Below are 26,198 nucleotides of genomic sequence, written 5' to 3'. Positions count from 1 at the left end.
ACTATGCTGTGACTTTTTAAAATATTTTAAAATATTTTTACGCGACATACTATACTAGGATTTGTTAGACTTTTTTGATAACATCTTATATTATGATTGTTTTCATGAAAATGTTATGACAAACCATAGTGTGACTTTATTCATGAAATTCTTGACACAATATACGATGACATTTTTGATGCCTTACAATACTACGATTGTTTTTAATGAAACTTATGACATACTGTGCTTTAACTTTGTATGACAATTTATACTGACTTTATGACATTTTAAAATCTCTTCATCCATTTATTATAGTTAGCTAACTATTTCAACCTCTTATCAATTATCTATCATTATCTTTTGACCTAATTCAACAGTTAGCCTAACTTAAAGGTAAAGGCTAACTTATTCAACCCGTCATTCATTACATTAAGCTCATTTCAACTGTTTATCCAATACTTATATATTGCAGCCATGTAGCCGCTACTATTAGCTAACCACTTCACCCATCATCTTTAGCCAACTGTTTATCCATCACTGTCCGCTGGTCATGTCTCTCATACTTTCACATGCAACGCACGGTGTTCAGGTGTTACAGCCTGTTTAAATGAATTGCGTCTGTCCAGTTTTACCACGTACTCTGTGGCACTGCAGAGGTCCCCTTTGGGGTTAGTTTGCACATTCATAAACATTAAGTAAAGAAATATCTTTAGGCAAATACCTTAAAACATGCATGAATCGGTGCCACACTGGATCACTTCTTAATTGGGGATCTTTATTTAACAAAAAGTGAAACAGGATGATCCTGACAAATCAACAGATGTGTAACCAAGAAACAAAAAGTTTAACATTTTTCAGCTCAACTCTAACATCATGGCGACTCCTCCCTCACAGTACCACAAACACTCCCGCGTCTTCACGTTTGTATTTTATGCTGCAACCCACACGAGCTTCAAACATCTTTCCCTGAGAGTCACAGTGACGTTTAGCATCCAGAATAAACGGGGGATTCAATCGAGCCTGCTGGTCTCGTGCTTCATCTTTATGTCAAATACCAGATGATGAGTGTAAACATAACAGTGATCCCATACATGTTCCCTTTAAGTGTTGTGGAGTTTAGGTTGGGCACTAACCATCTCCTACAGTTTGAGGGGATTCATAAAAAGATGACTCGTGGATCCCCCCCCTGGACATAATGTATATGTTGATAGGACCTACATTTGTAAGACTTGCCTATTATTTCAGCATTTTATGGGCTTCCCAATTTATAATTCGTGGTAAACTACAAATAAACAAACAGATAATTGTGAGGTGATGAATAACGGGATCATAGTTCCCTGCATGTGACACCCTTCTGATTATAAGTGATTTTGCATTAATTTGCGATGCGGATATAAACCCCTGAACTTATTAATGTCATGATATTGACTTCAAACATCTTGCCCAGCTCTGGTATTAAGGTGTGAAATGTATTGAAGGTGAACTATCAATGATTGTTCTCCTTCATATGAACTCAGTCTAATTGTAAACCTTAACCAATTTAGAGGAAGGCCTAATAGCTTTGTTTTTTTCCCCGTGACTGAACAGAAATCCCTCCCAACAACACACGTTTCAGAACAAAACCCAAAGTTAACCAGCAGTGAGATCTTCTACGGTCCTTCTTCCCCTTTGTGCTTTAAATCACGGGCCACACCAGAATCCCAATCAGTGCAAACGTACAGACTGACTTCTATCACAGGGGGAATAAAACTAGACTGAAAAATATTAATGATTCGCTTCACAAAAGACATTCTCACCACTTGCGCACACACACGCACACACACACACACGCACACACACACACACGCACACACACAGAACAATCTCTTAAACCCGACTCCTCTTCACACGTTATAAAAAGAACAAAAAAACAAAACCGTCTCAACCATTTAGCGCTGGTTTGTGGTCAGTCCGTCAGCAGTCTGCCAAGGCAGGAGAGGAACCTCTTTAAACTCTTTAAACAGAGTCCAGTTCACCACCTCATCACAGCCGCTGCAGGATCCTCACAACTCTGTGTGGACGTCTGGACAGAGAGACAAAGAAACGACGTGTCAAGTGGACGAGTGTGTTCGGGTTAGAACAGACGTGTGTTCTTTCTATTTCAGCCCATATTTACTGGAGTGTTGGGCGTGTTCAGTACCTGTGTCTTGCGGTGTTTTCGTGTGGTTTACTTTCTCCTTGACTCTGGTCTGCAGACGTTTAATCTCCTGGTCATAGTCGGTCCACTCGGCCACGATCCTCACCGCGGCGTGCAGCTTGGGCTCTTTGGTCATGGGGTTGTTACACTGAAATCAGGAACATTGAGCTGTGTTACTACTTGGTTTGGTAATCTCTCAACAGGTGAGAAGAACAATGCTGCATCTTGTGTTGCAAATAATCGTCCTCTGCTCCAGCCTCTGTGATTTCAGATTATCTTCAAAATAACTTTTCAGCTCAACAAACACTATTTAGCATCTAACCCAAAGTTGAACCCTAAACATATTGTTCAATGAAAGATTTGCTGTTTTTGTATCTGAATCACTTGATTTTTGAACTCATGCACAGACTCGGTACTCTATAACTTCCTCTCAGTCGGCCTGTCTGCCCTCTAGTGGCTGTTCGGAGGCGTGACGCTCTCTTCACTCGGTAACACAGCTGAACTGTGCAGGGAGCTACAGATCTACGACACTGTGTCTTCTGTCTTTTCTTTGAGCGTTTCGTCCCGATCCTATCGCCGACGTCTCCGGACAGACAAACTGTTGTTACCAGGTCTATCGTCTTGGCGCTCTTCTTGGTGCTGTCATCGCACCAGGTCTCACACCACAGCCACTCCTGAGGCAGAGACTTGATGGGCACCTGGTGGATCATGTTGTTGGGCAGATCCTGAAAAAAAAAAAAGACGGACAATGAGACTAACGATGGCGGCAAAGACGGGAACTCTTTTAGTTGTTACAGTGATGTCTTTGTTTGAATCAAACCAGGAAACAGCACGTTAAAGCTTTAGATTCATTTAACTTTGTCAAACCTTTAAAATCATGATATCAAGGTTGATCTATAATATGCAGACAAGCATCAAAAAAAAAAAAAAAAAAGCATCTTCTTAATTTACCCCCCCCTCTCATTCTGCTGCCCTGACATAAATACATTTAATAATAATAATGTCAAGGACATTAGAGACTGATGGCTGCTGTACGATGCATTCACGTTGTGTTGTCATAAAATCATAAGCAGAGGCACAAAAAGGTTCACATAGGTGAAGGTTTTCACTACCTTCTCAAAACCACACACAAAAAGATTAAAGGCAACAAACGTGTCCTTTAAAAACAGCCTCATTCTTTACAATCAGATCCCAAATGCACAGTGAGATGAAATATGTGGACAGCGAGTGAGAAGCCGGACCTGGTCGAGGTTTGAAAGGCTGTTGGGGTCCTGGCTGAGCCCCTGGTACTGTCCTCTGAGTCGATCTCCTGCAGCTATCTTCCTGAACTTCTTCAGGTCGACCACGTACAGCGCACTGCAGAGGGTGAACAACGGGAGCACGTGACATAAGCATGAAAGTATGAAAAATGTATTCAATAAGAGAGTAAAGGCCGTCCTTCACCAGGGGCGATTTCTTTTAACTGTTGATTTTGTCATGAATGCTGTCACACAGAACACACAGAACACACAGAACACACAGAACACACAGAACACAAGGTCCATTTGTCGGAGCTTTCACATCTACCAATCACATTGTGCGGAACGGGGGACAAAGGCAGCAGAGATCCACTCCTACCGTTGTTACCTTTCACAATAAAAGCCTTAGACAATATTTGCAGGAGAGTATTTTGCACTTTAGTGTCGTTCATTTTGACGTGCGCTCGTTGTAACAGCCTTAAGAGCGCGTCTGTGTGTGCGAGGGACGTTTCAGGGAAACTATTAGAACTCGGCTGCGCTGTCGGAGTCGTGTGTACCTGATGTGGTATCTGCGTCCAGCGAGGTGGCTCGCCCAGTAGCCGGACTTCCAGAAGCGGTAGCCGTCCATCTCCCTCCGGCTCTCACAGAACGGAGTGTAACCGTACGGAGCTCCCTCCAGGTCGAAGTCACGCAGCTCCTTCAGGTCTGTTCGCACAATCTGAAGGAGAGAGAAGGAGACATGAGACAGAAAGAAACATGAGACAGTTCAACATTTTACCAGATCTAATCATAAAACTTGCAATTTTCTGAAATGTTTGGATAACTTTAGTTCAAAGGAAGTCCAGAAATTATAACTAGTGCTGTCTTTTTCACATTTATCAGTTGATAGTTTATTAATTTTTATTGCATCAGCTTGCAATCTGAAAAGTAAATAAAAAAGAACAAATATTTGGACGGATGAAACACGTTGTACGTCTCGGCGCGAGCTAACCTGGTCAGCGTCCACAAACAGGAACTTGTCGACAGCGAGAGGAAACAGCACATCCAGGAACAGGATCTTGTAGCCCCAGATGATCCTCTGCTTCTCGGTCTGTTGGTGTAGCCAGCGAGGCCACTTGTACTGGACCAGCTCGTACTGGAAACCATACTGCTGTGCCATGTGGGGGATGAACTCCTGCAAAATGGCCACACAACAAAAACAGGCCTTTATACCATGATTTGAGCCGATCGCCTGCATTCATTGAACTACAGCTATTAAGGAGTTAACTATGGAAACGAGCTGAGTGGGAATCTGAGATACGAAACAATCTGTGACTTTAACAAATAAAAAGCCAGAAAGCGAAGCGTATTGCAGGAAAATGAGGCTTAAAACTTAAAACAGTCACATAAACAGGGGTGATGATGATGATGAACGAGCCAAGAAGAGCCCTGAAGTCTCCTCGTTCGTCAGGAGATTTCCTTCAGAATCTAATCCCTGCTTCATGTTTCACCTTGATTTTCAGATCTTCTGTTTGAAGCTCACATCACTGACTGACTGAGAAAATCTCCTAAATGATAATATGCCAGCTCGTTCCCCCCCCCCCCCCAAGTAAATAAATCCTACCTTAAACGTCGGGGACAGGTAGTTCTTGAGGAACCAGAACTTGACGGGAGTTTTGGTGTTTTTCAGAACCGACAGCATCATAATCCTGAGAGGAAAGGAAGGATAATAATACTGGTGGCAACAGAACCGGGAGAACAAAGGCGCTCAAATGAAGCTCAGCTTTGATCTATTTTGGTTGATACAACAAACCCCTCCTCTCCTCACATCTCTGACGCTCACCTGAGGAAGCGCTCGTACAGATGCCCCGAGGCCACGGAGAAGATGTTGATCACGTCGTCCTTCTCCGGCTTCAGCTCCTCCGTCTTGACTCCACCTGTGAACCCTCTGAAAGACAAAAATACCAAATGTTATAGTTTTAAATAGATTCAATCTTTAAATCCAAAGAATTAATTGTTTGGGCCCTGTTTCAGAGAGCAGGTTCAGTGAGACTAGGAGTTAGTTAACCCTGAGGTGAGATGAGGGAAACTCTGGGGTTTCAATTACAGAAAGAAACCAAAATCTAAAGTTACTGCTTTATTTTGCCTTCACATTCAACAATTACATCGGAGTCAAATCACCTGATGTCAGCGATCGAACATAATCCCTATAACACTGGAGACTATATGTTAATATTTCCGAGTGTGGTGCAGCTGTAGGACGTAGTTTGAAAGCGAGTCAAGATCCAATTAGATGTCTGACATTTAAAATCCACTGTATTTTAAATCATCCAAAACATTATTACTGGATCAGATTGTGAGTTTACAATCACGTCTCTCGTGTCTATTAATAATAATAATAATAATAATAATAATAATATGTATATTTGACATCTTCAACTATATTTTAAATTTTCAGTTGCTGGCCTTTGTGTGTTTTTCCCCTCATCAGATTAAAGCTGAACAAACATATTTAATATGTAACGTCTGGCCTGAGACATTGTCAGATTCCACCACTTCATAATCTGGTAGATAATGAATTATTAAACAATACTGAATAAAACGTGAATGTGTTAACTTATAAACACCCTCTCTGACTAAAAGATAGATGTGCACAGTCCACATATAAATGCATTAATATCTCTGCGTCCACTGGATTCAAATGTAGCCTCTGACTCTTATTTACATATTTATTGAACAAACTCTGATCAGCTGTTCTGGAACCGAAAAGTTTTCAATCTCAGGGTTAATCTGAGAGTTAGTAACGAGACATTTTGAATCAAAGCTGCACCTGGTCAGAGATTTCCAGAAGCCGGTGTCGTTCTCCTCGGTCACGTCGCTCAGCAGCTCCTCGTTGAACTTGTCTGGTTTCTTCTGGACCTGATCGACAAACAATTTGAACCCCGATTAGCTGAACAACCAAAGTTAAACGTGTGATTAATCCACGTGATGCAGCGATTAAACAATATCTTCTCTAGCTCAGATTCTATGGAGAACCAAAACGGTGTCGTCGTACGAAAGATACATTTTCAAAATAAACAAAAATATCTAGAAATTAGACTAGAAATAAGTAAAGACCTTCTGGTAAACATTACAGTAAGCAACACAAGTTTCAGGCTTTTATACCAGACAGTCAGGTAAACGCACCTTGACTTTTATGATCCGGCTCTTGAAGTTGTTCAGCACGACTACAATGTCATCGGACTCCGCTGGAGAGTCCGTGCCGTCATGGCTGCAACAGAAGAAAGACGAGGACAGGACAACAGGAGGTTAACATCTAGTTTGTAGATCAAAGACTACTAAGGCATTGTAACTCTCCGACACCATAGAGCCAGTTTTCCATGTTCTCACCTGTAAATCTTGTAGATTTCATCAGAGCGTCCTTTCCTCATCTTCAGGATCCAGGCGCCCGGGTTTGCCTTCAGCTGAAAGTAACCCTGAAGAGCAGAAGACAAGAGATTAACAGCGTTTGTGACTAGAATAATAAATCTAGAAAATAAGCTGTGTTCCATCTACAAAAGCATAAAAATGTATCAACAAACTGTAAAAATCAGCCACTTTCTGCTCTAGAAGTGTTCTGAGACTCATCGGTAGCTCACCAGGTTCGCCATGACTATTGTGTCCATGATGACGGGCTCGGAGGCGGTTCCCAGGGTGAACTGGAGGCCTCGTGGCGGCTGGCCGGAGCTGACGTCAAAACAATGGCCTTCCAACAAAAGGTGCTCCAACTCGTACTCTGCAGCTACAATGTTCTCCACCTGCAGGAACATGGAGTCCAGACAAGCAAAGTAAGTAGAACAATATCAGTTAAACCCGCTGATGACTGATGACACTTTAAAACACGAACCATTGGAGCAGCGGTAAAACATTGGTTCAGAGAGCAGGATAGAGCGGGGAGATAACGTCAGACTTTTAAATATTTCACACATGTCGATGCTGATGGGACCCAGACAGAACTCGTTGCTTTACCTCCTCCAGGTAGATGTTGTCCAGGTCGTACCGGGTGTGCACAGACTCCACCATCCAGCTCTCGGGAGTGTTGATGTTCAGGGTGAAGAGAGGAGACTGAGGCATGTCCAGGAACTTGGCCAGAGGGCCGGCGGAGAAACTACCGTCGGCCTGAAACGCCACCTCGGGCTCCAACACGTGGCGGTAAAAACTGGAAGAATGTTTACACTCAATGTTACCCACCAAAACACATCGTGTACCTGAGGAATTCAACAACTGAGCAAACTCCATCCAACTCCAAAAAGACAGTATTATGTGTTTGAAAACTCTGGAAAAGAGTTTGGTGAAAATAGTTTTAAAACTGGTTTTGTTTCCCCACTAGAGCTGCAATGATTAGTCAATCAATTATTCAAATCGACAGAAATATAATCTCCAGTAATTAAACTTTTTTTTTTGATAATCTATAAATCGGTTAAGTAACAAATCCCCAAATGGTAGAAAATGATGCTGTTCTCTGTTCGAGATCATATAAAAGTGAATATCTGACAAAACAAGACATTTGAAGACCTCACGTTGGACTTTGAGGAACTGGGATGGACATTTTTTATTACTTAATTCGGACATTTTTTTAAAACCAAACGATTAATTTATCAATCTAGAAAAGAACTGGCAGATTATTGATAATGAAAATGATTGTTAGTTGCAGCCCGAGTCCACACAGATCCAATACAATTATGTTTCCTGCTGCAAGAGCACAGTAATTAATTAATTAGATCAATTACAGTAATTACGTTATTAATCACAATTTAAAGCAAACAAGCTCTTCATGTGACTCTGATATCTGATAAATGACTTCTGTAAAACAGACTGAAAAGAAAAATAGGAACATTGCAAAACAAGAGCTTCTGATTATACACCAGAGTCCCTGTGAGTCAGTAGAAATACAACATGTTTAAACTAGTGTGTGCACTTTCAACTATATAGTTAAAATAAAAATGTATCCGGACTATAAATACGGCATAAAATAAGCACATTAAGAACGGTAAACCTCTAGCCAGAGAAAGCAGGGACACACGTATATATTGGACCAAGGTTCAGTTCTCACCTCTTGAGCGGCATTTCTGACAGTTTGGATTGGCAGTTCATAAAGACCCGTAAGTTGACGTTTACCAGCTGCGTCAGAACCTGCAGGAGGGAAGACGGTCAGGTGAGACATAACATCTGGACAGGGTCGAATAAATCAACTGGACCGATCAGTGAGAAAGACTGAAGACAAGATTCAACCCACCAACAGGAGAGGAGCTAGTTTCTGTGCGTCTCTGGTTACGGGATCTACCACGGCGACGACATCGAAGTACACCTCTCCCTCCTTTGGGCGGATCTTCACAGCACTGACAAAAAAACAGCAAATCAACGGTGAAGTGACGCAAACACAAACTACAGATTGTTTAATGCTGTTGCTGGCTGCAGAGGACACACTGATTTCAACTATTTATTCTGCATTCACAAAAAATGCAAAGCGACAAATACAGCATTTGCCTTTTTATTTTATAATTATTTGCCAAAAAGAGAAACAACACAGCAAAATACATTGCAAAAACCTCACGACCCTGCGGGAAAACAGGGTCTCCCCTCAGGCAAGAAGGCTTGCTTGTAATAATTATGCGCATGTAATGCTACTTTACCTGTATCGGTCATTGGCAAAGTCATACTCTACCCGGGCCTCTCCCTTAGGCTGAGAGGAGAGCAGAGAGTCCACCTTCATCACAAGGTCGCTGGCCCTAAAAGAAACTCGGCATTAAAATTCATCAACACACCGCAAGAATCGAAAAACTCAAGATTCAAACCTTGTGAAAAACTACATATATGCAATGACGGTAAATAAAATACCGGTCTTCCTCGATCCCAAATTGTTGGACTTTGCTTTTGATTCGCTCTCCAGATGTTTTCAGGATGATGCTCTCCAGAAGCAGGAAGTCATCCTGGTTGAACAGCTCGTCTTCCTCCAGTGGGCCGATAATCTGTAAACAGGAAACAAAGGTGTTGATTGGATTGCTACAGTAACTGTGGTTAAAAAAAAAAGGCAGATTTGATCCATAAATACAAACGATATTTGTTCAGGATGTGACCATATATTCAGTGTAAGAAACGAGACTGTGACTCACTCTTCCGTTGCTGATGACTGCATTTTGTCCTTTCTTCAGTTTGAGCACGTCTCGGCAGTAGGCCGCGTGGGAGCGCAGGAAGTCAAATTTGGGACCCTCGTATGCATCCTTGAACAATGACACATCCATACCCTGAAGGACAAAAACAAACAAAAACTTGTAAGCAGCGGATAAAAGGGAAAATTAAGAGTCAAAATGAGGGATAAATGTTGTTTATCAAGTCAGGAAGCCGGACGAGGGCGACGTGTTTCAACAGAGACGACAGAATGAAACATGATCATTGTGATTCATGACCCTGAATAGATGAATGAAGCCGTCCGCCTCCCTCTCACCCCGACAGCGAACTCCCCGACGTCGACTCCCTTCTCCAGGGCAGCGGCGGTCTCGTCTTTCGCCAACTTGGTGATGAAGTTCTTGGCATTGTTGGCGGACTGCGTCTGCATGGCGGCCCAGATGGCTCGGGCCACGCGGCTCGTCTCGGCGGACGGAGCGGCGGACGGGTTGTTGATCATCCCCAGTCGGACGTTGTTGCTGGTTTTCTGTCGTGGAGCGAGTGTGAGTGTTAGCGAACGATCTGTCACGGCTCTGAGAGCAGAATAACAAAACAGCTGATCTTTCCAAACACATAATGACACTTTGAGATATTCTGGTCAAGGCCCTTCACAAGCGTGCCCCCGTTGGCATCTTTCTGAACTTCTTCATGGGCGCTCACCCTCCCCGTACTTTCAGATCCTCTTGAGCTGCTCGCCACACCATCTGTTCGCTCGACCACCATGGAGACTAGAGCCTTCAGCTGTTCTGCCCCTCGTCTTTAGAGCTCTCTCCCATCAGACAGTCACAATAAATATCTCTCCACCTTCAAATCATGTTTTAAAACTCACCTTTTCAAACTGGGATATTCAGTCAGATTTTGTCTCTACATTGAGTTTTGCACTGGTGACAATTTTTCAGTATTAACTTATTATTTTAACTGTGCCTGTAAGGTATTATTATTATCATCAAGGTGTTCCTTATTTAATTACAATATACACCGACACTGTCACAGCTTAAATCCTACAGTTTGCAGGATAGTCGGGCTAAGAGGTGTGGTTAAAATCAACACCGCAAAATGAATAACAATATTATTCCATCCTCATTATTAAGGCAAATGTATGTACGTCACATAGGTTATTAATCAATCCTTTGATTACCGTATTTTCCGCACTATAAAGCGCACCGGATTATAAGGCGCACCTTCAATGAATGGCCTATTTTAGAACTGTTTTTATATATAGGGCGCACCGGATTATAAGGCGCATAGAATAGAATAGCGTCGTAAGCGTGTCTCTTGAAAGGTGCCATTTTGGGGTCTTTATACACACAAGTGGTGTTGGACTAGGAGTAAGCACAGTACCGGTGTTTACCGCGGTGCGGCTTTGTAGTTTACCAGTCGTACTGAAACATTTTGACAGAGCGCCGTGTACAACCAGTATGGATCAACCAATTAACCAATTGATCCATATATAAGGCGCTCCGGATTACAAGGCGCACTGTCGTTTTTTGAGAAAATTAAAGGCTTTTAAGTGCGCCTTATAGTGCGGAAAATACGGTACTTTAGAATTAGATAAATTCTTCATTTGTGTGTTTGATCTGTACAGAAACTGAAGTGTAAGAACACACGGTGGTTTTACGGAGACGGGGTGTTTTTAGCAAGACCTTTTTGGCCCATCATCCAGGAACCAGAACTTTACGTCGTTACTGTTCAGCTTTTGACGGAGGAATTTGTTTGAAATCATTCATTTGGACAAGAATATTTCAGAGAGAAATATGTTCATTGTCTCGACAATAAAACTACAATAATAAACCGAAGGTCCCGCCTACAGAGACAGTATAAAAAGATGTCGTACCATGTGTCTGATGGCGTCATAAAGGAGCTGACGTCCCGAGGGCTTGTCAAAGTCTGCGACCACCCAGAAGGTCACAGGGCGGACGTAGCCATCATCTGACAACCACAAAGGAATAAACAGGCGGTCAGAATAAATGAACGAGGTGTGGCGACACATGAGGCTAAGGAGATGGGCCACCATGTTTTGGTGGAGATAAAGTCTCTATGTGGGTAGCATACTTAGCTGCAAGAATAAAACATGAAATAGTATCTATGTTCTTGGTATAATCTGCTCCCAAAATCTTCACACTTGAATTTTCTCTCATCTATCTCATTCTCCATGCAGCTGGAACTAAATGACACATGCTCTCCTAAAAATTAAAGAAAAAAGCTATGTTAGAACTTAGTGAGCAGTTACGTAAACATATTTTGCGATGCTTATATTTCAGATTTCCTAATACACAATCATCACATGCTTGATTAGTAATTAGTTTCCTTTGAGAAATGAAACAGATGGGAGAGTAGTGGCGGATTCACCAACCAATCTAAACACTGCCAGCAGCGCAGTGCACAGAGAACAGAAAGAAAAAAAGTGATGAGGAGCAGGAGTGATGCGGAGGAAAAGTGTGATTACCATGCCTGTTGGTGGTGGTCATCCCTGATGTAGGGACATTTTTAAAATCACATGAACAGGAGGAAGAGGAGGAGGAGGAGAGGACAGAAGGAGAATACACGAAGATAGATTTTAGACTTGAAGGTGACTAAATTATCTTCACTAGAAACAACAACAACAAAAAACTGCACAAGCATTCTCATTCAGAGTTTGTTTGTTATACAGCCAGCTGTCTCGCGAGGCCGTCCTGTACACCGTTACCTTTCTTAGTCATGTAGTTCATGCTGTTGGCCACAGCGGTGCTCTTCTCTTTGGTGTCGAGAGTCGAGAAGCGAGTGTAATCATCTACAAAGTAATTGTCTGCAAGAAGAGAAAAAAATGGGATTAACTGAAACTCATGTAGCAAAAAATATGCCAAAGATCATATTTTCTAAGACTGCCAAGATGTACACGTGTGAATGTGTACTCGTAGCAAAGCTACTACCTGTATACGTTTGTGTCTGGAAAATATCTGATCATTAGGTAGAAATAATGGCTGAACAACATTAGTCCATATATACATAGTACATATGTGTACTTACTGGTATCAGACAGATCCAGGTATGTTCTGCTGGTGGACAGCACTCTGGGGTTGATGCGAGGAACAACGTTGGGCTGATTCATGATATAGTCCACGACGTCATGATCTGTGGCCAGCTCCCCCTGCGAGCCACAAGAGCACACAATCAGGATGTTAAAGGAACGCAGACACAAACGTCACACGTTGAATATATCTTCAACTACTGATTACTTGTGTATCCGCCGAAAAGTTTTCCTCCAACAAGTTTGGATTAAACATTAAAAATGAGGAAAAACGAGACTGACGACTAAGAAGATGTTCACCCCTTGAACTGGTACAGCGACTGAACTAAACTCTGCCGCTGGAACTGTGCTTCAAGGAGTAACAACAATTCAAACATTTGGCTCCTCAGAGTGCTGGACTGGCATTAAAACAGGAAATCACGGCAGATGGCATTCTGACAGAGATCTAGCTCAACAGAAACATGATCAATCACGAGAATCCAAGAGAGTCTACTTCCCAAACAAATCACCTGGAGCTATTCTACTCGTTTCATTTTTCTTTCAACTTTGTTGCAAATTAAAAAACTAATTCGCACATACAGCCACTGGTATTATCACTCTCAGTAAACACGCAAGTTGTTCCTTGTTCTTAAGTAACTTGTTGATGAGAGTAAACCATTTTTAATAGAGTTAAATCAGGTGATAATGAAACCCTCACACTGTATAACTAAGTGTGCGTGTAGGTGTGTGTGTGTGCGCTCTAACTGACCAGGTAGACGGCTCTCTGGTAGAGGGAGGTGGTCTCCAGGATCTTCTGCATGGTGACCGTCTCCAGTTCGTCCGGTTCCAGCTGCTCCCGCTGGTAAGGTATGCCGTTGTACATGACCACGGGCAGCGGGCCCACCCCCGTCTGCTGGTAGTACGCACCCGCTTCCTGAAAGAGGAGAAAGAACAAGGTGTGAGGAACATTACACCGGTTCTCAAGTCTCTCCAAGTCCGAAAACTAATTTTAAATGATACTGTACTAGGACCAAGAGCTCTTATCTGACTCGTGCCTGCAGTTCAAAACACAGGGAAGATGCATTTTGTCACTACACACTACACATCCTTGGAATAACATCCTAGATGATCTTATGTGCGTCCAACTAAGATTCGTCCACTGTTGCCTGTACAATAATGTGTCTACTTGTTGTTGTTTTTTTTTTAAATTTATTGTTCTCATTTTTAAAAGGAACAGTTTGACATTTTGGAGATGTATTTCCCTTTCTGCCGTAGAATTACATCGGAAGATCGATACCACTCTCATCTCTGTGCAGTAGATGTGAAGCTAAAGCAAGCAGGCTTGGCTTAGCACAACCACTGGAACCAGGGGGGGGGGGAACACCTCAATTGACACCATTTTAAGGTTAAAACCTCTGAAGCTCACCAATTAACACATCATAACACGCATCATTAATCTGTACACGAACATAAATGTAACCACAGCAGAGCGACATCACATTCAGCCCGTCTCACCTTCCTGTTGCTGTCGTAGCTTGAATCGGCTCCCAGGACGCTGCTGACCTCCACATAGGGGAACCTCTTCTCCAGCACCTTCACCACATCCCCAACACTCAGCTTTCCACCGATAGCCACCTGGTTAAATATCTAGAAGGACATGAGGAAATAGGAACCGAAGGAACAGAAGAGGGTGCAGAATATGAGTTAGACAAAAGTAACACAACGTTACCATTTCTTAGAGCAAAACTTGAGTTTGTGTTTTTACAAGAACCCGTTCTCCATCAGTGTTCAGGTCGACTCACCGAGATGACAGCTTCAAATGCACTCTGACTGTCCACCTCGTCGCTGATGTAGTTGTAGGCTCGGACCAGCGCCACACCTGGATCCTGCATGCCGTCTATGTCATCTTCATCCGACACCACAAACACCAGCCCGATCCTAAAACACACGACAAATGAAGTTTCTAAAAAAAAAAAAAACAGACTCGTGTGTGTTTATTGGACGGTTAAAATGCAGAGCGTGTGCGCCGTCTGCTTCATCAGCATTCAAACAAGCTGACCGTCCCAAGACGCCACATGCGGGGAGGTATCAAAGGTCTCCTCACCAGCTGCCTGACGAAACTCCTAAATTAAAATGGATTTTAACAACCCGCATGACTGCAACTGTTCTGCTGTAAAGCAATTAAACATGTAATGGAATCTATTCTAAAAGCCACTAAAATATCCACGTCTAATCTCCGGATAGTTTACAGCTCACCGCATCCCCGACGACACCAACAAACCTGAGTGGGATGTTGTTTGCGTAGAACATCTCTGCAACACTCAGCAGCTCAACAGTGTTCTCCTGAGTTGGGTCCAGAATGATCACCTGCAATTCCCACACACACACACACACACGTTAATGATTCAGATCCATTTGGATTCACAAGGGGTTGATTATTCAGGTGTGGACGGACCAGATTGTGGAAGTTCTTGCGGATCTGCCTGATGACTCCGGGGAAGGTCGGTCGGAGCAGCTCCTGCACGTTGTAAGGCCACGAGCTATACTTGTGGTCCGTTTCCAAGTTGTTAATCCACTAAAAAAGGAAAGGAAACTTTAGGAGATGTTTGAAAGCAGCACCATGAGCCCAACAGCAGGTCAGTGTCAATAACAAATTATTTTACTGCAGCTAGTTAAAAACTAGAGCTGCAAATTAATGACAGTTTTCACTGTCTATTAATCTTTCTTATATCATTCTCAGTTAAGTGATTTATTTCTGAATCTATGTAATTTTTGCTTCAAGAATGACTTAAACAATGAGCTGATTATCCAGTGCTGGAAAGTAACTAAGTACGCTTGTTGAAGTAGAGTACGTAAGTACAGCTTTGAGGAATTTGAGTATTTCCGTTTTCTTCTACCTCATACTTCTAATCCACTAGAACTCCGTGGCAAACGTTGCATTACAGAGTTGCAGCAGCTCAAGGATTTCCAGGACATGTGGGAACAAGAACTGACGCAGTAAAACACAACCGTGCATCAGTGTCTCGGTAAGGCTGCTAATTTTTGGTTTTGGCGTTGTGATCTCTTACACTGATGGCGGGGTTACGGATGTCGACAGCGTAGTCGGAGTCAGACGGCTGGACGTTGAGCTTCAGGATGTCGTGGATGTAGGGCGTGTCGATGTGCAGGGAGCGCAGACCCTCCATCACCCTCGCCTCACTGCGCAGCACCTCAAACACACTGCAGGGGACAGAGTGTGGTCCTCTACAGTTAGTGTGTGTGTTTATGTTTATGTTCATGACTGAATATGAGAAGGAAAGCACCACCACTACTACTGACATCTGACAATGTCAGCAAGAGGTGTACACCCAGGGCTCATTGTTTGTCAAAAATAAATAAATCAAAACATGACGAAAATGGGTTAGTTAGAAACGGATGTTACACAGCCAATTAACAGTTTGATAATATACCGTATGTTAATTGATAATGATGTGTGTGTGTGTGTGTGTGTACCTGAAGATGTCTTGTGTGTCCAGATCTATATGCAGCCCGTTGATGAACAGGGCTGAATCCCCCGGCTGCAGGCCCAGAGTTCCTTTGAAAAACTACAGAGACGTCAACATTACTAAACATCCTGTTGACATCAAACCCTTAAACTCCCCACTCAACTCCTGCTGAGCAGATCGCCACGCTGTGTAGCAGGTAACGTCAAAGCCAGCCATCGCCAAGTCAATTACATCGTAAAACCAGAAGCAACAGTCAACACAAAGCCGTAATAAGGAACGCCTACAGCTCCAAACAAGTACTGACAGCTCTGTTTAAAGTCGGTCTGTTTAGAACAATCAAACCCCACACTAAACAAATCTAATTATTAGAGTGCGCGCGATCCAGAGAAGTTGTGTGTGAGTGTCTGCGTGTCTGCACATGTCAAAGGAAACCTCAAAGTTGTTCCGGCGCAGTCAAATCTCATTACGGAAAGACAAAGACGTCAGATTATTCATACTCCAGACACTGCAATTACAACAAGACATGATTAACACAAATACTGTGTGTGTGTGTGTGTGTGTGTGTGTGTGTGAGAGAGAGAGAGAAACGTCTGCATGCAAGTGCATGTGTCCAAACTACTTCAATCAATAATCATTTCGCGCTGCAGGACTCAGTGCGCCTGCTGAATGAATCACCGATTCAGTAATTAGGACGTTTGGTGCTCACCCCCACCGCCCGCCCAAAACTCCTGTCTGCACACCAAGATAATGTGAGCACAGCTTGAGGAGGGGGGGGGGGAGTGAAAAAAATATTTGACAAGAAACGGAGTGATTACTTATTCCATTAGCAGGGCAAAGCCAAACACATTGTCAGAAACTGAACGCTTTTCAAGTCAGACGCTGTTTGCAATTTATCACATAATAAAAAAGGTGAGAGGAACGAAAGGAAAACAGGAAGGGCAGTTCTCATTTTGAGATATTTCCCTAAAGGCGGCTACGAGGCGGAGGAGGGTGCGTGGGTGAGGCTGCATGCAATAACGCTATCTAGTGCTTTTCTTTATTTTCCCTCTTTATTGGATTAGATTGGGAAACAGCTAAACCTAAATTATCCGTGACCACCGGACAACACAATCAGCAGGAGGGGAAAAGCACCAGCATGTTGCATAAAGACAAGACGGGGGAAGGGAAGAGGATGTCAAGTCACTATCCGGGTTTCCATTAGCAACAATTTAAACAAATTTATAGAAGAGCAGCGATTACTATTTCTAATTATTCTTGTTTAAGTGATCTCTGGTGAAAAAGAAGTCTCTTCATGGGATTTATTGAAAATAAGACAAATATGGGAGAAAAAAAAAGCCAGGCTTATCCCGTTATGATAATCTGTTTGGTGGTTTTTTTTGAGGATATTTTAAGAGGAATGATCGACAAACAAACGTACCTTTTGGTTATCGTCAATCTCTTTGCGTATCTCAGAGTGGACCACTGTTTTAGTGATGGACCTGTGAGGGGAGAAGGGCAGACAGAACTAGAACACTGCAGACTTGTCGATATCTGTGCAAACCAAAAGTTCTCACTGAAGCTACGGTGCGAGTGTTTCTTCTTTACCTGGCTTTGGTGGGGAAGTTCTGACTCAGGTCTTTCATAACGGTGAGGGCATCGACAGCGGGAGCAGCAAGAATGCGAGCTGCTGTCTGGAAACTCAGATCTATGAAAGAAAGGGTGGGTGGACGGGTAGGGAGGCAAGGAGGGCAAAACAAAAAAACAAAAAAAGAGATGAGTGGACAAAAGTAGAGAGGAGATGAGGAAACACACAAGAGGGTAGAGAGACAGAAGAGCACAGAAAAGAACATTTCGACAAAATAAAAGCAGTATGAGCAGTCTGTAAACTCACAAAGAGTGGACGCTCAAGTGTCCGAAGCATTAAGTTTATTACATGTCGTCCTGAAGAGGGACATGAAAGTCTGAGAATCACCGAAGTCATCAGGGCACATGGTCTGGTCGCCATGAATGTGTGTAGAAAATGTCATGGCAAGCCATCTTATTGTTGTTATTTCATTCTGGACCAAAATGGCGCATCTACCGACCGATGGACGTTTACACCCCCGGAGCCACGTAGTTAACATGGTCAAAAGAAAGTCATCAGTTAAGCTGATTAACGTATTAATTAGCAGATAATTCCATGTTAACCTGCTCGTCCGTGCAGCCGAGGCATTAATTACTGCCTCGGCTATCTCAAAAGGTTTTAAGGCAGGATTAAGAATACAGACTAGAATATATCAAACACATGTAGGAGTGTAGAGACGATAACGTGTAAGAGCATACAGAGTGTTTTGCTCGCAAGCAGATAGTGAGGACTATTTCAATGCAGTGAGCATCGCCGTAATGGTGTTGTAGCTGGTGTGATTATTAGCCCCTGGAGGTCTCCCTCTCTTTGTAAACAGGCGGAGATAACGAGCCCCAGTGGGGTAGGAGATAAAGACAGATGCCCACATGGCATGTTTGACAGCGGAGTTCGACCGACTCTCGCATCCTTTATTCACCACAGTCAAAGCGGCCTCACGCCTACGATAGACATTTGCATGCAAAAGCACATAAACCAGGAATAGTGGAAAGAAATTGTTTTGAACTATGTAAACTGCGAAAGTGTGTTTAAATACGTAATCCAATAGATGATGTCATCCTAATCAATAATGCTTTTATGCTGCAGCAGACAATGTCTTCATATCAAATGTATGAAGAGGATGCTGATCCATTGATCACAGAACTAGACTGATGAATTTTCCGCAGCGTGTTTGGTTCACTGCTCTCACTGTTAAAAGCAACACAAGCCTATATTAAGTTCTGTTTGTTCATTCATGATCAGCGCATAAGTAGAATAAATCAAACTAATGAAACCAGCGACGGCACGTCAACAACTGGGACGCAAATTCTCTCAAAGTAATTAGTTATAACTGCAAATGCTTTTTTTGTGCGCCACGGAATGATTACAAGAAAGATTTAAAACTGTTTTTATACAAAAATAAATCAAATGTAGTGTAGTAGAACAATTTAAGAGTTTAATTTATGCGTTTGAATCCACAGAAAACTAAATCAAAATGTTGCTCTCATTTTACATCAAGGGGATCACTTTCTGCTCCATTTAATTAGTGAGTTATTCCACACTGTGTGACAGCATCAAACAGGTCTACACACATGCTGCAGCTCTGTGATGTTTACGCTGACTGACATATTCAATGTCTTGTGCATCATATTTTAACACTTTGAAGATATTGAAGTATGCAGATCCTTTACTGAGAGCGAGGCAATCAAACGTTTGAAAGAGGAAATAACACGTTCTTTCTCCTACAAATGAAAATTGATTTCATAATAACCTTTGCAAAATTCACTACACTCAGGGGGTCCTGCCTTTTAACGGTGTACTCGAGTAAAAATACAGAGGTGTTATGAGCAAAAGATTCTTAAAATATTAAATTAGTTATGCCGAAACATGCGTTTTGTATTACATAAAGTAGCAATAATGTAAGAATAGTTTGTCACGGTGGAGCTGTTTAAAGAGTTCTTTGGATGTAAAACAAAGTTTGGCTGCACAGTCTGACTTTGTGGTTTAAAGCAGAGAATCTGTAAAAACGTTCCCACAGATTTCTATGAAATTCTAAGGAGAGGTAGACCTCTGGAAGAAATGGATCATATTTTGATGGGGTTGGGATTTCTGCTATTAGAAATAATTATCTCTTGTCAACTGTGGCTGTGAAGCCAATGGACACAGAGCTCCGTCCAAGTCCTGCGGGCGCATTTACAGGATCATAAAATCAATTCGCTCAAAACGAAAAGTGACAGGAATAATGCCAGCCGGTGTTAACAGTAAGCCGAGGAAGTGTTCAGCTTTGGTGCTCAGAGCGCCTCGCATTCATTCATTGGCTCGGACACTTTTACATATCTGTTTGTATTTATAAGGGATGTAATGCTGATATCTCTGACATGGACTGTTTGTATCTACACACATCCAATAATGGAATAAAATCAGAAACTTCGCAGGAGTTGGAGAAGAGACCCACCTTGCATTTGCCAGACTTTCAAAGGGGCCATGTCATTGGTGCTTTCGACCAAATGTTTCCTCAACTCCTTCAACTGCTCTTTAAGCTCTGGGTAAACCGTCCTGGTGAGAGAACAAGAGAGAGAGAGAGAGAGAGAGAGAGAGAGAGAGAGAGAGAGAGAGAGTAATTGCATCTGCTAAATGCCCTAATTGCTCATTTCGAGTGAGTTGTCAGATTTACATATTGATTTGTTTATTTTGAGGTTAGTTAATCAGACATAAAGGGTTTACGGTCAGCACTTTGAGGGAGGAAATTGTAGAGGAAAAAAAGAAGGGGAAGAAAAGGGCTCGGCTGGTGTGGAGCGTGGTGCTCTTTCTCCTGGAGCTGATCCCAGCTTTGAGTTTTTAAACCTTGCGCTGACGCGGAGTCACTCACTTCAGTTTGCCAAAAAGGAACCCCTGGACCTCGTCCACTGGATCGTTCTCTCCCATCACCGTAGCGTTCACGTCCGCCCCTGAAACCACAATCAATGAACTCGTTATTCACATGAGGACTCCTCCAGGGTTACACCATCGTGGGCATGTGTGTATCGATAGTGTGTGTGTGTGTGTGTGTGTGTGTGTGTGCGCACCTTGGACTTGTGTGTCGTCCTTTGCCTTGTACTCCTGGCTTTTGATGGCCAGCTCCACTCCGTACCCCGACAGATAGACTTTCTTCTCACCTGGATTCTGGAGGGAAAGGAGGAAGCATTGTTAAAAAAAACGATGAGAGGGAGAAGTCGTCCTTTTCTCTATCACGGGTGTGTGAGATTCCTTGATGTGCTTTTATTCAGCGAGAGATCAGGTAGTATTTAATTGCAGCTACACTCGTAGTGAACTTAATGTTTTCTGTCTATATTTGCCCGAGCGGCTTCGGCTGTTGTAAACTTCTTTGAACACATCTTCTTCTCTGTCGTAAACAAAACAAGCGTCTCACTTGCATCACAAACAAACGTGCTTGCACACAACTTTGACAGCTTTCAAGTGCAGACAACCAGCTGTTGCTGGCTAAGTGCTGGAGACATTAACTGTAACCCTGATTGGCCCCGAAGCGTTGAAGTAAAAATAAAAAGCGCAAAAGTGTTACAACCTCTTTCGTGCACAGGACTTCGTGCCTAACAGACAGATGGTGGGAATACATTTGCATAATTACAGGGGGAAAGCAAACTTATCGGCTCTATTTGCATGCGAGGGAAGAAGCAATCAAACTTCAACCTGACATAATGACTTGGAGAAGCACTTCTCATCTCAGGTGAGACTGAGAAGCCCAATTAAACGGTAGAGTTTTCTTATAAAGATAAAGACAAATAAAAGCACAAGTGCTGTTTTTTTTTTTTTTTAAATCAACACCCTGCTTCACGTTCACTAACAGGTACAATCAGTATCTTTGGTCGTGGGGGCTGTGCAGTACTTCTACACACCAAAAAGAAACTTTGGGATTTGACCTGACAACCTCTCTGGTCACAAGGACAACACTTAACAAAAGTCACATTGAAACCCACAATGGTAACAATGGAGACTTGGTAAGTAATCGACATGCAGTAGTAGTGCATCGATTTGTAACCTTTAGTTGTTTTGGTATTTCTGAGTAAGTGCAAATGAGGAAACAGCTCAAACACATTCAGATGTAATGTGTATGCGGACAAGCACTCATCTAATGGGTGTGTGTGATTGTGTGGAGATGTATTTGTATCTTTCATGCTCAAATTGTTTCGTTTTTTTCCCCTACACCTCTTTATTAGATGCTGTTAACTGTATCTAGTGCAACGTCCTCATCTTACACTGCACCAAAGCAACATTAGTCGTTGCTGCTTGCACACACAGACTGTATATATATGATATACTGCTAGCTTTTTACTGCAGTTGTGTCATTGTGTACTGTATTACTGCATCCACCATTTAAAGTTACCCTTGTCATAAGAGTGTGAGAAACACCTACAGCTAGGTAGTGGCGGAGCACATAAGTCGCCAGGCCTTCGTGGACTTTGGACGATATGACTTCATGAAGCCTCTGGAAATCCTCTTTCCCCATCTCAGCGTACAGAATGACAACGGGAGCTTCTGGATTTGATCCTGGGTATTTGTGATCGCCTTTGAAAAGGAATGGCTTTGGCCTGAAAGAGAGACGGTGAAGTCAGTTATAAGTCGTTATTTTACTGGTTTATCTCCCTCGTGCCTGACTGCAATGCGTCCGTAATTACCTCGACAGTGCGGTTTTCAGCAATGCTCCTAAACCTTCTTCGTCACACGTCTTTTCTCCATGGACGCTGAAAAATGCTGAGCAGCCAGCTGGAGGACGCTCATTGGACGCGATCTAAAAACACAACAAAAAGGCCAGCAGGATCTTTCACTCACATTCACTCCTCACATGCATGTACAGGCCTTCAAACACAAAAGCAAAGCATCCTCCCGTTACCTGCTGGAAGGAGTGTACTGTTGAAGAGTAGGCTCTCAGGGAGAGGGCGAACTTGAGCATGTTCACCTGGACGGAGCTGAGCAAGGCACCAGCTTTCTTTACGATCAGGTCATAGTAGGCCTGATCTGTGTCTGCATGTGGACAACAACCACAAACAGAAGTAATGCGTCAACAGTGTGTTCGGTCAGTCTTTATCTCACTCTGTTTAACTGTTTTACATTCTTTAAATCTGTCACAGGAGTTACGGTTTAACTGTTTTGACACAAATAAACAGAATAAAAATACAGTTTGCAGCTTTGTTCCATCATGTTGCTGCTCGCATCAGTGTTTGGCCAAAACACTGACACTGCAGTTGCTTCCAAGAGGCTTTCATACACATCATTAATTCAGCTGCTCCCGGCACAGAGAGTGAAAGTGGAAACTGGTCAAGAGTGGCTGAAGCAGCTTTACTTTACCATCATGCTCTCCTTCTATGTTCTGATTGGCCTCCACAAAGTCCCAGAACTTCTCCTGGCTCTCCTCTGCCAGAAACTCGCTGAGGAAGAGGAAGGTGGCAATTTAATAAGCTGTGCACACTTACTGTCTGTATGTTGTTAACAGCTACAATTAGATGAATAATAAAAATAGACTTTTTTTTTGTTTTGTTTGCTCGCCAAAGTCAGAGCACATAGTACTATTATATTATCATCTGGCTATTAGCATCAGTGAGAGTTTAAACTCACTGGGAGGACATCCTCACTAATCACCCCACATGCCCTCAGGACATTGATTTATTTATTATCCGCTTCCCAAATGTAACGTAAGATGTAATGTGGTTAAATGGCTGCTACTACTGAGCGGTGCGGTATCGTACCTGGCCTCCAGCAGCAGAGGGGTATCTTCCCATTTGGTTGTGAGGGTGGTGGTGACAGCCTTGGAGTCTGCATCCGCAGATACTGCAGACATCAGCGACAGCAGCAGGACCCAGAGAAGCCACATCCTCAAGCCTCCACCTGAGAGATGAGTGGGGGGGGGGGGGGGGGGGGGGGCAAATGAGTTGGAGAGTCAGAGAACTGACAGGATAATGAGAGCTAGAATATGTGTTACACAGCCAGGGAGGAAAGCTCCGTCCTGTTTATATATACGGCACAAAAAAAAGCATCTTGGGAGACACATGGACATCTGAAATGTGTGCGACTGCACACTGAGGGAGCACAGGGATCCAGAGAATCAGTCCACATGTGAAACACTCAACTGTTCATCTTTGATGTGTGGGTATCTGGGCTGGGCAACAATTGATTATTACCCTTTATTAACTTTAAGCAGAGTCGTATCATGTTGGCATTCTACAAATGTCTCTGGTCCAAATTATTGATTTCAGTCAATTTAAAATATAGTCAGTTATTGAAGTTTTTGCTTGATTGTTTGAATACGATAGTTTGCAACCTGTCACAGGGTGGCCCGCCCTAAAGTATACTCTGCTTTATTGTCTATTTTACTCTAATTGGGACCATGATTTACTAAATGAACATGCTGTATTGAAGAAGACTTGAAACTGGTGATTGAGACCATTGACTCATGTTTACAATGTTTACTGAGGGAATAAATCAAGTGAGCGATAAAGTCATTTTTCTCATAGACTTCAATACAATCGGACTTCTTTTTGCAACCAGAGGAGTCGCCTCCTGCTGGAGTTTACCTTTGTGTTTTGGCATGATTGTATGAAATATACTATATAACGACTTTGAGCCCATTGCTTGTATCATGTTACATGGCCGCTTGTTTTAGAGAGTTTTATTCACACCTGTTGGAGATCTGCACTCCTCTGAGTGCACCTTTCTAGTTTTATCTGTTATTTTCTGTCTGTATATACTAACATCGTAATACTAGATTTCAGCCACATTGACAAACAATGACATACTTGCCAAACACATTAGGATACTACACATTTACCTTCGCCATACCCCTTCATGAGCATCACCTTGAAGCCTGTTTGCTAGCTGTGCGTCTGAACGCAACGTGTATAGCTTTATACTCAGCGGTGGTCATTCTCAGTGAGATACGAGAGGGAGGCAACATCTGGTCACAGGAGATGCTTTAGACACGCTACAGTTGTTTTACAACACAAGTAAAATATCAATAAGTGTGGGCATTGTTCCAATATGCCATAGCCCAGTCCCAAGACCCTTACTTTAAGTTAGTTTATATTAGTTAATATCGTGCTCACATTGTGCATCTTCCCAAATCACTGTTTGATGCAGAGTGAACCTGGGGCTAGGTAGAGCCAGACCAACACAACAATAGAGCCCACGGTGACATGTCAAACACACCAAAGTTAATCCGTTTTTAATCATGTTTAGACGAGGAAAAGCTACAAGTTCTCACATTCAAGTCGATGAAGTAATTGAGTAATATTTGCAGCTCTATAGTTGTACTACTATTACTATAATTGTAAACAAAACGCTGAATGAATCTCTGACCAATAGGAAAGTTTAGCGTGGCTCCTGCGTCCAATGAGCGCACAGTTCGTACTTCCGGCTTGTTTCAATGACAATCCTCAGAGCTGTTAAAACAGCGTCACTGTGTTTCTAATATGTTTCAGTGACCTGCACTGATATCGGTTACAGTTACATCCAGAACCAGTAAACCGTTGGTGAATCACAGCGAGCGTAACGCTTCCTGATTATTGACGTTAGCCCAAAAAGACGTAGTAAGCTAGCTAACTCCTGCTACACAACAAGGAAAAACCCACGATTTTGACTTGTTTCGGTTTACTCTCCGTTAGCTAATGCCGTACTCTATAAAAAACAATAACACTCAGCTTCGGATGCAGTCGTTTATAGCTTCATCACACAATAAGTGAATGATATATTCTCACCGAAGCCGGCTCCGTAGCTTCCTACAGTCATGATGCACTAGCTACTGACGAGTGAGTGGGTCCTTCCAGATAGGTAACCGCAATGCTGCCTGTTCAAAATGACCAAATCCTCCCAAACAGTGGTCATGAATCCTCCGAGCATTAAACTATTTAACAACAACGTGACTTGAACACAAAATAGTCCATTTCAGTCAGAAATAATTAAAGACTGAAGTATGAGGAAACTGAAGCTAATCTAGCGATTAACATTACCGCCTGAGCAATGCCTCCCCCCACATAACATAACGCTACTTAAATATAATACCTTTTTTATTTACCCAATTAAAAAAACAATTATTCAAGAGAATAATGATACTAAAAATAAGCATTTGGAGAAGAAATAACATGTTTGCAGCCAACATTTATTTAAAAAAAATTGTTAGACTGATAAATCATAAAACTATCCCTGCTAGAAATTAGACCTTTACTGTATTTAAGAATAGAGATGTAAGTGGCTGGAAAGACATGATCCATGACAACAGATCTCATCACTGGATTGTTATATATCAAATATAAAATGTATGCTTAGCTGTGGTCAGTCGTTATTTGTATCAGTTATAGGAAAACCCCCACCCCAAACATAATTTACATTGTACCATTCCAGTGATTTTGGACAGTAAAATCAATATTTAGTGACATACACAACTGTCTCTCCAGCTACAAATCAGGGCAGGTGTCACTTTTATCGAGCTGGTCATTTCGACACTTCATTAGCGGCAGGCTTTATAGTTTCCTGGAAATTTGTTTACAGCCCTTACAGGTGTGAAACAAATAATGTCTCCATG

The 26,198-nt window shown here is 42.5% G+C and overlaps 1 protein-coding gene across 2 annotated transcripts; it reads right to left on the bottom strand.

Moving 5' to 3' along the window:
• Positions 1–736: 736 nt before the first annotated feature.
• uggt1 (UDP-glucose glycoprotein glucosyltransferase 1) lies at positions 737–25,434 on the bottom strand. 2 transcript variants are annotated; one of them, XM_076108471.1, is made up of 41 exons: positions 25,375–25,434; positions 23,371–23,509; positions 22,973–23,052; positions 22,518–22,648; positions 22,303–22,415; positions 22,041–22,215; positions 20,695–20,791; positions 20,499–20,577; positions 20,085–20,185; positions 17,635–17,734; positions 17,468–17,528; positions 16,058–16,149; positions 15,634–15,784; positions 15,021–15,140; positions 14,847–14,932; positions 14,368–14,503; positions 14,081–14,212; positions 13,335–13,499; positions 12,586–12,706; positions 12,266–12,364; positions 12,026–12,049; positions 11,414–11,508; positions 9,860–10,066; positions 9,528–9,659; positions 9,253–9,383; positions 9,048–9,143; positions 8,651–8,753; positions 8,468–8,547; positions 7,384–7,573; positions 7,014–7,172; positions 6,766–6,851; positions 6,562–6,646; positions 6,206–6,294; positions 5,219–5,323; positions 5,000–5,084; positions 4,388–4,570; positions 3,954–4,114; positions 3,400–3,514; positions 2,767–2,883; positions 2,162–2,306; positions 737–2,044 (listed from the first exon to the last, which is right to left on the bottom strand). In XM_076108471.1, the coding sequence occupies exons 1-41, from the start codon at positions 25,403–25,405 to the stop codon at positions 2,025–2,027; spliced, it is 4,617 nt and encodes a 1,538-aa protein (XP_075964586.1). In that variant the 5' UTR covers positions 25,406–25,434; the 3' UTR covers positions 737–2,024. The 2 variants fall into 2 exon arrangements, with proteins under 2 accessions (XP_075964586.1, XP_075964587.1); XM_076108472.1 differs by lacking the exon at positions 12,026–12,049.
• Between the last annotated feature and the right edge of the window lie 764 nt (positions 25,435–26,198).

The sequence above is a fragment of the Anarhichas minor genome, unplaced genomic scaffold (assembly GCF_050575085.1).
Source record: "Anarhichas minor isolate MPS153535 unplaced genomic scaffold, ASM5057508v1 ptg000040l, whole genome shotgun sequence".
Taxonomy (NCBI): domain Eukaryota; kingdom Metazoa; phylum Chordata; class Actinopteri; order Perciformes; family Anarhichadidae; genus Anarhichas; species Anarhichas minor.
This window is presented reverse-complemented; position numbering and strand designations above follow the sequence as displayed.

Bases quoted from the DNA above. Each gene is read 5' to 3' on its own strand.
- uggt1 (XM_076108471.1), bottom strand. From the start codon at position 25,405: ATGACTGTAGGAAGCTACGGAGCCGGCTTCG. The intron at 22,216-22,302 runs GTAATTACGGAC...TCTCTCTTTCAG, and splicing joins CTGAAAACCGCACTGTCGAG to GCCAAAGCCATTCCTTTTCA. The intron at 20,578-20,694 runs GTGCGCACACAC...TTGTGGTTTCAG, and splicing joins GGACGACACACAAGTCCAAG to GGGCGGACGTGAACGCTACG.